Source organism: Brachycentrus maculatus, unplaced genomic scaffold (genome assembly GCF_059751285.1).
Source record: "Brachycentrus maculatus isolate JH-2025_06_01 unplaced genomic scaffold, ASM5975128v1 h1tg000288l, whole genome shotgun sequence".
In the NCBI taxonomy this organism is placed as follows: Eukaryota; Metazoa; Arthropoda; class Insecta; order Trichoptera; family Brachycentridae; genus Brachycentrus; species Brachycentrus maculatus.
Window position 1 is genome coordinate 274,811 of NW_028281039.1, and position 16,266 is coordinate 291,076.

The 16,266-nt window shown below is 39.7% G+C and overlaps 1 protein-coding gene across 1 annotated transcript in view; it reads right to left on the reverse strand.

Moving 5' to 3' along the window:
* The window catches only part of LOC148305064 (neogenin-like), a 54,785-nt gene extending 43,404 nt beyond the window's left edge, over positions 1-11,381 (reverse strand). The window contains exons 1-5 of the mRNA XM_088267286.1: positions 11,363-11,381; positions 9,664-9,835; positions 8,285-8,436; positions 6,948-7,114; positions 6,017-6,168 (exon numbers count right to left, since the gene is read on the reverse strand). Coding sequence (XP_088123412.1) covers positions 6,017-6,168; positions 6,948-7,114; positions 8,285-8,436; positions 9,664-9,835; positions 11,363-11,381 — 662 coding nt within the window. The remainder of the gene's footprint in view (positions 1-6,016; positions 6,169-6,947; positions 7,115-8,284; positions 8,437-9,663; positions 9,836-11,362) is intronic.
* Between the last annotated feature and the right edge of the window lie 4,885 nt (positions 11,382-16,266).

Consider the following 16,266-nt stretch of genomic DNA (forward strand, 5'->3'; position numbering starts at 1 on the left):
TTTGGGTATCACGGGTTGGATTGACTTGTAATAGGATCCAGTGGATGTTATGGAGAACATTTCATTCCATTCCTCGCTTGCACCAGCTTTGAGCCCACTAAGGTAGTCAGGAATGGGAAGGGTGAATAGACTGGGAACCACGCCACAGTCCCGGGCTTCCTTGGCCATGGAGTCCACCCTCTCATTACCTGTAATTCCTATATGAGATGGAATCCAAACTATCGAGACAATTTTATTTTCAACATTAACCATATATAACATTCTTTTTATATCACAAAGAATATGATTATTCTTAAGGACAGAGTGATTATTATTTGAAGATAAAAGGTTCACAACGCTGAGAGAATCAGTAAAAATTACTGTCGGTGACAAGGATTGTTTAATAATTATTCTCAGAGCCTCTCTAAGGGCCACACATTCCGCTGTAAATATGGATGCTTCACGAGGTAATTGGAATTGCTCTTCTATATTAAGGGAAGGAATATATAATGCAGCACCACACGCTCCTACGGCACTTTTTGAGCCATCAGTATATACTGCAACGTGGTTAGGCCAAAGTTCTTCCAACTTTTGTATGAATAATCGTTTAACATAAGAGGCATTAAGAACCAACGAGGTCTTATCTATTCCAATAGAAAGAAATACATCAGGTTTATAAATAGCAGCTTCATATGAAATGTTATATAACGGAAGAGTGGCTTCAAGAGGACATGACATGGTGTTTACAATGTGATGCCAGGATCTACAGAGAATAGGAGGACTGTCAGTATTTTTGTTTGAGGTTGATTGAAAAAAAGCATGAAGAAGTTGAAGCCTCGGAAAAATTGGATGATTACTATCGTTAGTCCTATTGAGGATGAATTTGTTGGATAATAGTTTTTTCCTCAAAGAGTACGGCATATCAACACACTCCGCTTGTAAGGCAATCACAGGAGATGATTTCATTGCTCCCAAAATTAATCTGAGGCATTTATATTGTATCCTATCTAATTTAGATTGCAGATACTTTGGAAGAGGGTCCATTATAAAGCACGCATAATCAATATGACTTCGGACAAGAGCGCAGTAAAGCATGTTCATTGTAGTCGGGTGGGCACCCCACCACACTCTTGAAACTGCCCGTAGGATGTTAATATTCTTTTCACACTTAGCCACAATGTTTTCAATGTGTTTGTTCCATGACAGCTTATTATTCAATGTGACGCCCAAAAATTTTACATTGTCCTTCACAGGAATCCGAATTTTCCTCAATTTTATATTTAACTCGGGGATGTTACGCTTTCTAGAAAATACTACTATTTGGCTTTTGGACGGAGCCAATTCCAAATTACTTTCCTCGAACCATGCCCCGACGGGTTCCAGTGCCCTATTCAATACACTCGAAGCGCGAGGTGTGGATTTGTCTGATGTATACAGCACGAAGTCATCCGCATACTGCAAAATGGAGATTTCAGGGGGAATATGTGTTTGAAGATCCTGAGTGTAGATGTTAAATAACAGTGGACTCAATACCGATCCCTGTGGCAGACCTTTGTACACCGTTCTAATCACGGATCCTTTTGGAGTATCTATGGTAATATCTCTATTGCACATCATATTAAATATCAGGCAGCCAACACCACTGGAGATCCCGAGGGCATTCATTCTTTCCAGCAGTAATGGGAGAAGGACATTATCATAAGCACTACTTGCGTCCAAGAAGCAGGCGATTAAGTCGGTTTTACAGGACCGTGAAACATGGATATCAGTAATTAGTACACTTAGGTTGTCGATGCAGGATTTATTTTTTCGAAAACCAAATTGCCAGTGCGGTAGGAGGTTATTTCTCTCTACAAACCACTCGAGCCTAGTCTTTACCATGCGTTCCAGAATTTTGAGAAAACAACATGAGAGGGCAATTGGCCTGTATGAAGTTCCAAGGGATATATCCTTACCAGGTTTGGGGATCGGGACTATGATTTGTCTTTTCCAGGAGTCTGGGATTGTGCAAGATTTTAAAATGAGATTATACATTTTTAGGATTAGGATCATAAATGGTTTAGGAAAGTGTTTGAAAAAGGAATAGGGAATCATGTCATGGCCCGGAGAAGAATCTCCAGAAGATTGGATTGCCATCGATAATTCATCGAGTGAAAACGGAGATGTTAGGTAGTCAGCGCCTGGAAGGATTGGGGGTTCTCTAGGGAGTTCGGAAATACTGGGAACGTAAGATGGAGCAAGTTTCCCAACAAAATCCTCTATCCAGGATGTACATTTGGAAGTGTTCACCTTCGGAGAGTATGATCCTCTGAATCTTCTTATTGAATCCCAGACATCCCCGAGCGGGGTTTCGGGAGACAAAGAGTTACAGAGATTTTGCCAACCCTGTCTTTTTTTTTTTCTAAGAAATTTTTTAGTTAGGGCCTGTACGTGTCTAACCTCCAAAAAGTTGTCAGAAGTTATATTTCTTTTATACTTTCTTATACTGGATGCTCTATTTTTAACCATTTCCGTGCATTCCTTATCCCACCAAGGAGGGGAGTACTTGTGCAAAACCTTTTTAGATATGGGGATAGCAACGTTGGCCACCTCGATTATCAACTCGTGGATTTTGTTAGCTATTGTGTTGGGGTTGTTATTGTCACCATCGATCGACAGGGACTTGGACTTAGCATTCAATGAATCTTCAAAGATTTTCCAGTCAGCCCTACCGATCAAATAGTTAGATCTCTTGGGTTTATGATGACTGTGATTTGAGGAATTAATCATTTTGATGATGATAGGGAAATGATCACTGGAGAAAGGGTCACTCAATAGATTCCAAGAGGACAAGCTTGCCAGGTTGCAGGAACAGATTGAGATGTCCAAGGCGTTTTGGCTATGATTAGCCGGAGCAATACGCGTTGGATCACCATTGTTCAATATACATAAGTTTGATTCCTCCATGAAATCAACGATGGCCCTTCCTGCAGTGTCGGACGACGTACAGCCCCAGGACGTAGAATGAGCATTAAGGTCTCCCAAAATGTAGAAATTTGGGGAGAGACAACTCACGATAGATCTCCAGTATGATTGCTTAAATACGTTTCTGGGAGCTGAGTAAACGGAAACAATTGATAAATCTAGAATTTTTATGGCTAATATTTGCATTCTGGGATGTGATGGAAGTGGAATCAAATCGAAAATTAAATTATTTTTTATTAAGATAGCTACACCGCCCCTTCCGTCAAGGCGGTCGTCTCTGACACAAGAATAGCCAGGGAATGAGATAACTGAACCCGGAGAGAACCAGGTTTCAGATAGGGTCGCAATATCAATTTTGTGAGAGCGGATTAAAAGATTGATGTCATCTCTGTTGGATACTGCGCTACGACAGTTCCATTGGAGAATCGAAAGAGAATTAATTGAAGTGATTTGGGCCATTTTGTATGAAAGCTTGAAGGACAGGAATAATAATAGCAACGTTGGACGGTAAGGATTTTTGGGAGAGTAAGAGATCAAGTAATATGGTTAGAATGGATTTAGAGAAAGATTCATTAGAGAAGGCGAGACTCTGTGATAAACTTTCAGCAGAGTTTGAGTTGATGGCTGGAGAAGAGCTTTGATTGATAGCACATCCATCGGGTGATTGGTAATTTACCGAGCCATTGGGATGGATGAGAAGGGAGTTATGGTTGGATCGGTCGTAGCCGGGAATAAGAGGAGCTCTGGGAGTTTTGTATGTAAATTTGGCACGATTTTTTTGGGGAGCGGTAATTGTGGCGGGTAATGAATTGAGTGTAGCTTCACCATCTAAAGAGGATTTTGAAATGTTTTGAGAAGGATGTTTATTTGAGGATTTTAAGCTATCCGCATAGGATTTCCCCTTACTAAACGTCTGTTTAGAAGCTTCAAAATAGGAAATATTTAATTCTGACATATTTTTCTTAATCAAATTTTGGCGTATAAACTCTGGGCAATTACGATTGGTAGAAAAATGGTTGCCAGAACAGTGTATACAGCTGGCGTTTTCTAAGGAAGCGGAACATGACTCTCCTAGGTGGTTGGATCCACATTTGTAGCACCGAGGCTGGGAACGGCATACTGGTTTCGAATGACCAAATCTACAGCATTGAAAACATTGCATTGTGGGAAACATATAAAATTCCACCTCTACAGCGGAGTAAAAAAAGAAAATTTTTTTAGGGAGAATTTGTCCTTGAAACGTAAGCACGACTGTTTGGGTCGGTACCCATGTATGATTAGAAGAGTCTGGAGATGTTACTTTCCGAGAGAGACGGCGAGATTTGATAATTCTACCGCAATTATCTGGGAGGGTCACATTCTCCAGAATGTCCTCATGGGACCATTCTGTCGGAATGCCCCTAACCAAACCCATGCGTGACACCATATGATATGGGATGTATGCCTTGTAATTATTTTGATTGAGAATACCTTGTTTCTCTGCAAAACTATTTGCAGCCTCGAATGAATTAAGTTCTATGGCAATCCTATTGCGGCCAATAGCCCGTATACCACCTCGAGGTATGATTTCCTGTATTTTATTATTAAAAAGGAGTTTTCCTACCTCTAAGCTATTGATGGAGGAATTTTCTGCAATTTTTTGAATATAAACAATAAAAGGACCGACATCCTTTTCTGTATACAAATTTTTCATTGTTTCATCTCTCGAATGAGTGTTCATACTTACCTGCTTTGACGGTGGAGGACCTTCTTCAAAAGAATCTGCCTTAAGGTTTCGCTTATACCTCACCGTTGGGTGAATAATGGGCGAACCCACATTGGAGTAATCTTCAAATCTAGGATCTGGGGGATCTGGAGGTTTTTCACCTGCCTCCATATTTAATAAGTTTTAAAGTAAAAGACTTTAAATATAAAGAACAAAAAAAATATATAAAAAAATTATAAAAAAAAAATAAAAATATTATTGTTGCAAAAAAATGATTTATAACTTGAAATGTTTAAAAGGACTCTAGTTTTATAAATAAAGGGCACAGAAAACGATAGTTTTAATGCAAAACTATATAATTAATAAACTACGATAACATTTGGTTCACAAAACTTCGATTATATTATTTTTAAACACAAAAAACTAGGAGCACTATAACTAAGCAGTTGTATGTTTGACAGTTCGTCGTGTTGTGCCCCCTCCCCTTATATTTGTATAACACAAATGGTAGTGTAGTGGTAAACAAACAATCCACACTACTACTATTACAGCTCTATAAACCATAGACAATAAACCATATGACGTCATAAAACGTTTGATAACGGAAATTTGATGACGTATGCGAACGCACGTTTTTCGTTTTATTCAAATATCTTAAGTTTAAACCTTCATATCTCCCTTAGTTCCCTACAGATTTCAATAAGAAGGTTATCGATAGTCTTGTGATTTTTCATATTAATTTATTTTCCAAATCGTGTAAATAATATAAACACAAATGTTTCTCTTTTTTTATTCGCAAGAGTTTGTATATATATTTTTTTTAAATATACAAACTCCTGCCGGAAATTTGTCTGAACGATCGCATTTCGACTGCGTTCATCCTTTCTTTTGCCAACTCCACGCGTCATTTCCATTCAGTGACATTGCTACCAGGACTCCGTTTTGCACGGCTAGTTTAGCTTCGGCCATTAAACTTGAAATAATAAAACATTATTTACAAAAATATTATTATTTGAAAATGGTATTTTCTGGCGTTTCTCATGTGTGTGATTATAATCCAGGATTCGGATCTCACATACTAATATAAGAGTTTCTGCTTAGTAAAAAGCTTCTTTACATCTCACCAATAGATGTCTCTAGTGAAGTTCTGGTGATTCAGAAACAAGGTTTCTAAATTGGTTCGTATATATAGAGCTTCCAAGAATTTGAGTGGTGTGGTTGTCAATAATGGGTAGAATTGGTGAATGTTACACGTGTGTAAAGTGATAACTTAAACCAGCCTATGACGGTCGTCAGCCCCAGACTTCCATATTCTTCTTCATCTTTTATGAGATGTCAAAAAATAAAACGTTATTATGGTGTACCGACCTGTAACCGGTGCCCCCGTGGCGCGACACGTTGCACCGGTAGGCCCCGCTGTCTTGCGGCACGACGGGGTCTATCTCCAGGGCCCCCGAGGGCAGCACAGTCATCCGAGTCGCGTCCAATCGGATGGGGGCCTCGTTCTTCAGCCACTGGATCTAAAATCAATCAAGAAATTCATTTAAAAAGATGACAAGTTTGAAAATCTGACAATCTCCATTTTATTATTTTTTTAATACAGTGGAATCTCGGTATATGTCTGCTTTGTATAAGTCCAACTTGGTATACGTATATAATAGCCACTTATAGGATTTATTATTTCGAGAAATAAAAATACTTTGTGTTCTGATCCACTCACATTTTTATAAACCAACTAGTTTCGGCAACAACCTGTTGCCCTCTTCAGGGTTACATTTATTACAAATAATTATAATAAATGTAACCCTGAATTATAATAAATGTAACCCTGAAGAGGGAAACAGGTTGTTGCCGAAACTAGTTGGTGAATAAAAATGTGAGTGGATCAGAACACAAAGTATTTTTATTTCTCGAAATAATATATCAATATGATCCACAAAGTTAATGCTTTCAATATTCAAAACTTATAGGATTATTTATACGTAATATAATAGCCACTTATAGGATTATATATACGTACTATAATAGCCACTTATAGGATTATATATACGTGATATAATAGCCACTTATGGGATTGAGGCAAGAGCAGATACCTCCGATATGAAGACGCTCCGATCCATAACTGGAAACACATTGCGAGACCGAGTAAGAAACACCGATATCCGAAGCATGTGTAAGGCGGAGGATATCGTGAGGCGGGGACAACACCGTCTTGTTTGGACGCGAGACTTGCGTGTGCGCAAGAACTTGTAAACTTAAAATAAAGCATTTCATAGCTAAAAGTTTCCGGGACTCTCACCTTGATGTCCAGCGGCCCCGGGGGGTGTCCAGCAGAGTGATGCTGCCTCGCCACGGCCATGGGCTTGGTGTAGGTGGGCACGCGGGACCTCACGGAGCAGGCGAAGAAGGCGGACTCCCGGGGGTAGACCGTGAGGTCGTGCGGCTCCGCATCGAAAACCGGCAGACCTGAAATGGAGACATTACGTCATCACCTATGGTGGTTCGACTGGGGAAGGTATATCGCTCACTCCTTTCAACAACGTCATATATTAAAAATTGTCAGTTTTCACTTCTGCATGCTTTCGGAATGCCCAGAAAATGTACTATATCCCAGCAAAAGCGGAATATTTTTAACTTAATATTTACCCGCTATACGGCAAAAAGTGTTGTTTTTGCATTTTGGTGAAACGGTATTGTTTAATTATTTTTTTTAATAAACTTAATATTTTTCAAATGGAGAAAAAACCTTCAGGTTTTACCTAAAAAGATCTGTTGCACAGTAAAAAGTTCAATAAGTGGCTTGGTATTTATTTTTAATACATTTCATTATATTCTTAATCTTTAAAAACGATCTCCTGAAAAATAAAGTTTTTTGATTTATGACGTTGTTGAAAGGAGTGAGCGATATATGTACAGAAGCGGTTCACACATCGTTGTTTTGACTTACTAACTTACTCAGTAACGAACTAACCATAATACAGTATACCACAATGCTAACAAATGCTTTTAATACACAACTTATAACCCTTATCCGCACCCAATGGTTCATAGGGCACTGCATCGAATTGACGCAGTGTTTTATTGATCATTACTTACACAAAGGCAAGGTAATCACCCTTGCGCTTCAGGAACCAGTCCAGGGTAATATCAAATAAATATTAAAGTGTGAAATCACTAATACAGTATTTATTTTCACCCCCCTGGGAATCGAACCCGGGACCTCCAGCACGGTAGCTAAACACGCTCAGCTACCGTACTGGAGGTCCCGGGTTCGATTCCCAGGGGGGGGGTCAAATAAATATAAGTGATTTTTTCACTCTAATATTTATTCAATATTACCTTGGACTGGTACCGGAACCGGAGGGCTGATCACCTTTCCTTCATGTGTTAATGATCAAAATAACACTGCGTTTATATGATGTAGTGCCCTATGCACCATTAGGGAGCGGATAAGGGTTTGAATGAATGAATATTTTTAAACTTTAAAAACGATCTCCTGAAAAATCAAGTTTTTTTATATATGACGTTGTTGAAAGGAGTGAGCGATATGCTGACCATATCGGTCCATGGAGTGCGCAGCATTCTACGATGTAGATGTCCTAATACTTATAAGATTAGTGAAGTGTTGGGACTCACCCGGCAGCTGCACGGTGGCCACCCTGGACACGATGGTCCCGGCTCCGTCGGCGCTCAGCAGGCACTGGTAGCCCCCGGCCGGCGCCCCCGTGCCCAGCTGCTCCAGCTGCAGGCTCCCGTTGGGCAGCATCACTCTGTCAGCAAAGGAAGGTCTTGAGAAATGCATCAAGTCGGAGTATTATATGGGCATCAAAGTTTATAGATCATAGTTCTACTCATGCATACATTTAAAAAAAAAGTTAAATAAAGAGAAATATGTGTTTTTAGAAGAGAAATATCTTTTTCTTCTTCTTCTTCTTATTATTATAGGCCTTGCGGCCTGTTTTTAAGAGGGATTAGCCTCCTGCGACGTCGATTCCCAGCTATCGGCCCATCTCTTTGGTGGTCTGCCCAGGAGTTGTCTACCATGCGGTCGGCCGTACAGTGCGATGTGGGGGAGTCTGGATGGTTCCATTCTCCGCACACCATTGTCTCCTTCGTTGCCTTCCCCACCTAACGACATCTTCCATCTCGCATATTTCCCTGGTCCTTGCATTTCTGATTCTATCTCGAAGACTCTTGCCTGATATGCTTCTCAGAGTCTTCATTTCTGACACTCTAAGCGCGTTTTGTGTGGCAGCGGTGTCCGCTCTACTTTGGATTCCATACTTCATGATGGGTCGGACACAAGTTTTGTAGATCTTAACAAGAGAAATATATGTTCATGTATTCATTTTAAATCAAACACAGATTTTTTGAGTGTGCTAAGTTGTATTAAGGCGCTTTTCTAAATGAACTCATGTAGATGTAGTCACGTACATAGAATATAGGTAGATGTACACATGTAGATGAACTTTTGTAGATGTAATGTGGATGTACTTATGTAGATAGAATGTAGATGTACTCACGTATATAAAATATAGGTGGAAGTACACATTTGGATGTACTTATTTGTAGATAGAAAGTAGATGTAATATATGTAGATTTATTTTTGTAGATAGAATGTAGATATGCTTACGTAGATACAAGTATATATAATATTTATGTACTTATGTAGATATAATACATGTAAGGAAAAATGGATATAATTTAGATGTAATTTTGTAGATCTAAGGTACATAGGTACATATGTAGATAGAACGCAGATGTAATACATGTAGATTAAAGTATACATAATGTAGGTGTACTTATGTAGATAGACTGTATATGTAATACATGTATGTATGTAAGTGTTCATAATGTAGGTGTACTTTTGTAGATATAATGTAGGTTACTTTTGTAGATATAATGTAGATGTAATACGTGTATGTAAAGTGTTTATAATGTAGGTGTACTTTTGTAGATATAGTGTTGATGTACTTATGTAGACGCAGCTATAACGTAGACGTCACGCGCGTTACCTGTATGGGTCCCTGGCATCGAGGGGCGGCGCCTCGTCGAGCGGCGGCGCGGGCGCCCAGCGCCAGCGCGCCCGCGCCCCGGGCTCCGCGGGGGCGCAGTGCAGCGCCAGCGCGCCGCCCGCTGCGGCCGCCGCGTCTGCCGGCTCCGCCGCGAACCGGAGCGCCGCGGCGCCTGCGGACAAACAGGGGGTTAATAACAATACTAATAATATTTTAATAAAATTAAACACTTGAATATTTAACACTTATAATCAAACACTTTAAACCTTTATACTGTAAATTATTATTGTATTTCCTGTATGTAATGTATATAATCTAATAATTAAAAAAAATAACAAATAAAATTAAAAAAATATATAAAAATTGTATTATTATTGCCATGCCTAAAGAGCCGTAATACATATAGTAAATGTACATATGAAATAAATATGTATCTGTGAATGTATCTATGTATTTATAAAATAAATAAAATAAAATAAAATAAATAAATATACTACTTTAATGAGTTTTATTTATATTTACGACTAGTTTCGAAAACGACGGATGTTTTCATCTTCTGGTACAAATTAAAACTAAATTAGTTTTAATTTGTACCAGAAGATGAAAACATCTGTCGTTTTCGAAACTAGTCGTAAATATAAATAAAACTCATTAAAGTAGTATAACTAACTTCTCCGCAGGGGTAGGCAGAGAGAATAGAACGCCACACCACTCTGTCTTCGCAAACATTCTTCGCCTCTTCCGCGTTCATGCATCTCCTCATACATACCCGCCGATTATTGCGACGTTGTAAATTAATGCCAGATCGATCAATAAAACAACATCAACTAAAAACGGTCAATCTTCGGCGCACAGTCAGTCAATAGTCGGGCAAATAGACGATAAGGTCATTATCGTCTATCGTGTCGGTACGTGCAGTTCCGGGCAATTTCGGGCGTGACGTCACGGCGCCGGAAGTGGGAGGGTAGGGGGGGGTTCTCCTCAGTCTGGGTGCAAAGTACACAGCGACGACTCCATAAACGGGTCGGGCTTTAGCAGGGATGGCAATGATAGTTACACGATAAAGAAAAATAATAATTTAAGCTTTCCACGAGGTTTGGCTGGGTTTTTAAGAGTCTAGATGAAGAGGTCTTTTGAGGCCACTTTATAGACCTACAAGAGATCGTTAAAGGCAGGAGCCTTCATAGACCAACAAGAGGTCATTGAAGGCTCCGTCGTAGACATACAATAGGTTATAAAAGGCTCCGTCGTAAAATTACAAGAAGTCTTTAAGAGGTTCTTTAAGACTCCTTCATAGACCAACAAGAGGTCGTTGAAGGCTCATTTGCAGACCTACAAGAGGGTGTCAAAGGCTATATCGTAGACCTACAAGAGATCATTTTAGGGCCCTTCATAGACCAACAAGAGATCGTTAAAGGCTCTTTTGAAAATGTACAGGAGGTTTTTGAAAGCTCCGTCGTACACACACAAGAGGTCTTTTAAGGCTCCTTAATAGTCCAATAAGAGGTCATTTAAAACTTCTTCGTAGACCTAGAAGAGTTATTTAAAGGCTTATTTGTAGGCCAAAAAGAGGTCTTTTAAAACTTCTTCGTAGACCTAAAAGAGTTATTTAAAGGCTTATTTGTAGGCCAAAAAGAGGTCTTTAAAGGCGTCTATATAAATTTATCTCGGGTCTTAAAATGTCGCTTAGTAGACTTACAAAAGGTCTTTGAAGCCATTTCTTAGACCTACAAGAGGTCTTTAAAGGCTACATCTTTAACCTAAAAGGGATCTTTAAAGGCTCCTATATAGATATTTAAAAGGTCTTTGAAGGATCCTTCATAGACTTATAAGAGGTCTTTCAAGGCTACTTCTTTTAACCTAAAAGGGATCTTTAAAGGCTCCTACATAGATTTATAAAAGGTCTTTAAAGTATCCTTCATAAACTTACAAGAGGTCTTTCAAGGCTACTTCTTTAACCTATAAGGGATCTTTAAAGGCTCCTACATAGATTTATAAAAGGTCTTTAAAGGCTCCTTCATAGACTTACAAGAGGTCTTTCAAGGCTACTTTTTTAACCTATAAGGGATCTTTAAAGGCTCCTACATAGATTTATAAAAGGTCTTTAAAGGCACCTTCATAGATACATAAAAGGTCTTTAAAAAGTCCTTCGTAGATCTACAAGAGGTCTTTAAAGGTTCCTTTATAGATCTATAAAAGGTCTTTGAAAGTATTCAAAGTCTAATTCGGTTTTTCAATTCGATCGACCGTGTCTAATTCAAACACTAAACACTACTACTACTACTACTACCATCACGCCGTTTCCCCGCAGGGGTAGGCAGAGAGGATGGAACGCCACACTCTTCTGTCCTGACATACACTCCTAGCCTCCTTCACATCCATACATCTAGTCATACATGCCCTACGATTACGCAGACTTTTGACACCGCCAGATTTTAGGTTCTGATTGATCTGATCGTGCCAAGTCTTTTTCGGTCGTCCACGTTCTGTTTTCCCTCTCACATTCGCCACATATATTTTCTTAGTCATTCTCTCGCTATCCATTCGCTCCACATGTCCATACCACCGCAAAGAGCTCTTTCTAATCTTTTCAATTATTCCTCGTTCAGCCTTACATTCCTTTCTTATATCATCGTTTTTAATTCTGTCATACAATGATTTTCCACACATTCGTCTGAGGGAGCGCATTTCAACAGCATTCACTCTGCTTTCATCCTTCCTTTGCCAGTTCCATGTTTCGCTTCCATACATTAGTGTCGGTACTAGCACGCCGTTGTGAACCGCTAGCTTGGCTTCCATGGACATATTCTTATTCCCAATCACTCTGTTAAAAGCACCATTTATTCTATTCCCTGCATTCACTCTTCTCTCAATATCCTTATCCACTTTTCCATCCCTTGTGAACATGCTTCCTAGATATAAAAATTCTTGCACCTGTTCTAGGGATTCATTGTGCACGATAATCTTGCATTCTGTCAAATCTTTCTCTCTTTCAAACACCATGACCTTTGACTTACCTTCATTCATTGCCAGATCATTTTCCATACATACATCGTACATTCTTGACACTATTAGTTGCAAGTCCTCCGCGCTGCTCGCTAGCAGTACGGCGTCATCCGCATACAGCAAGCAACTAACAGTTATATTCATCATTTTCGCTCCGACTCCCATACTTTCAATCTCTTTCATACAATGGTCCATATAGAGATTAAACAACCATGGTGACATTACACATCCCTGCTTTACGCCTTTGGATATTGCAAACCATGATGTAATGTCCCCATTCACTCTTACACTAGCTGTGCTGCCCTCGTAGAGGGAAGCAACTGCTTGTATAAGTTTATTGTCTACTCCATATTTTTCCAGCACGCTCCATAATTTTATCCTATCAACCTTATCATACGCTTTCTGCAAATCCACGAAAGCACAGAAGAGTTTCTGATTTTTAGCCAAAAACTTTTCCGTCAGCATTCGTAGTGCAAAAATTTGATCTGTGCAACCTCTTCCACTCATAAAAGCACCTTGCACATCCCAAATCCGTTCTTTCGTCACCATTCTAACTTTTCCAATTATAATCTTACTATAGAGTTTACCGACAGAGCTTAGCAGGCTTATCGCCCTATAATTCCCACACTCTGCGCGAGATCGGAAACAAGCCTAAATTAAAAGCTTTTTTCTTGTCTAGATATGCATCCTCATAATACCATCGATGACCACCTCTCAAAAGCAATTTTAAAGCGCCTTTTTAGGCGCACAGCAAAAATTACGTAAAAACGCATTGAAAACGCAAAAAAGCATTACGCAAACGGCTCCTTTTCGCATTCGAAACGCCAGACGCTCCCGAGGGCTGCCATTATGCATTACCGCGTCACGCGGAGACGCGGGCCGTGCTGGCGCGCGGCCAGGAATCGCCGGCACAACAGACAGCGGCGGCGATAGCAAAACCGAAAAAAGGAGCAAAATGGAGATGTGTGCACTCGATTCTGTGCGCGAGCCAAACTATAGGGTGTTTTTTAGAGCAGGGTTCCGCAAACATTTTCTATTCAAGGTACACCAACCAAATTAAGACATTTTACCATATTATGGTAACATATTTAACATATCGCTCACTCCTTTCAATAACGTCATAAATCAAAAAACTTGATTTTTCATGAGAACGTTTTTAAAATTTAAAAAAATAATACAATGCATCAAAAATAAATATCAAGCCACTTATTGAACTTTTTACTGTGCAACAGATCTTTTAAGGTAAAACCTGAATTTTTTTTCTCCATTTGAAAGATATTTAGTATATTTAAAAAAATAATTAAACAATACATATTATTCAAAATGCAAAAACAACACCTTCCGCCCTGTAGCGGGTAAATATTAAGTTAAAAATATGCCTCTTTTGCTGGGATATAGTACCTACATTTTCTGGGCATTCCGAAAACATGCACAACTGAAAATTGACGATTTTTTTTTATTTATGACGTTCTTGTTTTATTCAATATTACCTGAAGCGGAGGGCTGATCACCTTTCCTTCATGTGTAAACGATCAAGATAACACTGCGTTTATATGACGCAGTGCCCTATGCACCATTGGGTGCGGATAAGGGTTTAAATGACGTTCTTGAAAGGAGTGAGCGATAATATGTTTAATGCGAAATGTGAGCCTACTCGACTGAGCACAGGCAATCAAAATTTTGAGCAATCGTGTTATTTTCACAAAACTAGACGTTTTTTTCCACGGCACACCAACCAATCACCAATGGGTATGTCAACGAGCAGAATTGCCGAATTCGGAGTGGAGAAAACCCAGAAGCCTTTGTCGAGACGCCCTTACATCCGTTCATAGTCACTGTTTGGTGTGCTTTATGGGCAGGCGGAATCATTGGCCCATATATTTTTAAAGACGATGCCGGCCAGAATGTTACGGTCAATGGAGAGCGCTACAGAACCATGATTACTGACTTCTTCGTGCCTCAGTTGGATGGCATTGATGTGACAGAGCTGTGGTTTCAACAAGATGGCGCAACATGCCACGCGGCGGGCGCCTCCATCGATTTATTGCGGGAAATTTGAATTTGTTTACCCCCAAAAAAAATCTATACTACCCGATGGAGAGCGCTACAGAACCATGATTACTGACTTCTTCGTGCCTCAGTTGAATGGCATTGACATCATGACAGAGGTGTGGTTTCAATAAGATGGCGCAACATGCCACACGGCGCGTGCCACTATCAATTTATTGCAGGAAATTTGAATTTGTTTGCCTCTTAAAAAAACCTATACTACTCAATGGAGAGCGCTACAGAACCATGATTACTGACTTCTTCGTGCCTCAGTTGGATGGCATTGATGTGACAGAGCTGTGGTTTCAACAAGATGGCGCAACATGCCACACGGCGGGCGCCACCATCGATTTATTGCGGGAAATTTAAATTTGTTTACCTCTAAAACAAGCTATGCTACCCAATGGAGAGCGCTACAGAACCATGATTACTGACTTCTTCGTGCCTCAGTTGATGTGACAGACCTGTGGTTTCAACAAGATGGCGCAATTTATGTATTAATTTTAAATCAAACACAGATTTTTTGTGTATACTAAGTTGTATTTCGTTTCAAAATGCCATAACTAGGCGAAACAACTGTCACAATAAAAAAAATTATGTGTTTTTGTTAATAAAATACAATTCAGTAGACTCAAAAAATCTGTGTTTTATTTGAAATTAATATATAAATTAAAATGGAGTTCTACAAATTAAACGCCAAATCAATAAACAAGATGGCGCAACATGCCACACGGCGGGCGCCGCCATCGACTTATTGCGGGAAATTTGAATTTGTATACCTCTAAAAGAACACCCTATACTCCCAGCTGGAATCGGCTTTCGCCCGCATTACGCGCGCTCGTCAAACACTGTTCGGCGGGGTTTAACCGTCACTTAAACCCGACCCGCGTTTAACCCTCAATCGGACAAGCGAAAAAAAACATCTGCCTGATTCGAACCGGGGTAAAAAGTAAAATTGACTTATTTTCGTCACTTGTGGATCGAATAAAGTAGACTGCTGGTTGCAGTCGAGATGCGATCTCTCAGACGAACGTGCGGCAAAACGTGGTATGCTCATCTGGTTCCGAACTCTTATGTATGGGAGTGAAGCGTGGAGTTGGCAAAAGAAGGAAGAAAGTAGACTGGGTGCAGTCGGAGTGCGATCTCTCAGACGAATGTGCGGCAAAACGTTGTATGCTTATCTGGTTCCGAACCCTTATGTATGGAAGTGAAGCGTGGAGTTGGCAAAAGAAGGAAGAAAGTAGACTGGGTGCAGTCGGAGTGCGATCTCTCAGACTAATGTGCGGCAAAACGATTTATGTAAAACTGGTTCTAAAGTGTTTTATTTTATTATTTACAAAAAAAGAATTCAATTTCATAATGTTTCTGTGAGCCTAAGCGGCTCATTATTAGAAATAGGTATCAAATTGTGGTAGAGTGGGTCGAACCGAGAAGACGGGACCACGAACCCAACACGCGTATTGTTGTATTTCTTTTGAGATGCTCTTTCTTTGTCTCTCGCATTGTATGTCTCTTTTTTTTTATATCATCATTATCAGACGGGAGGAA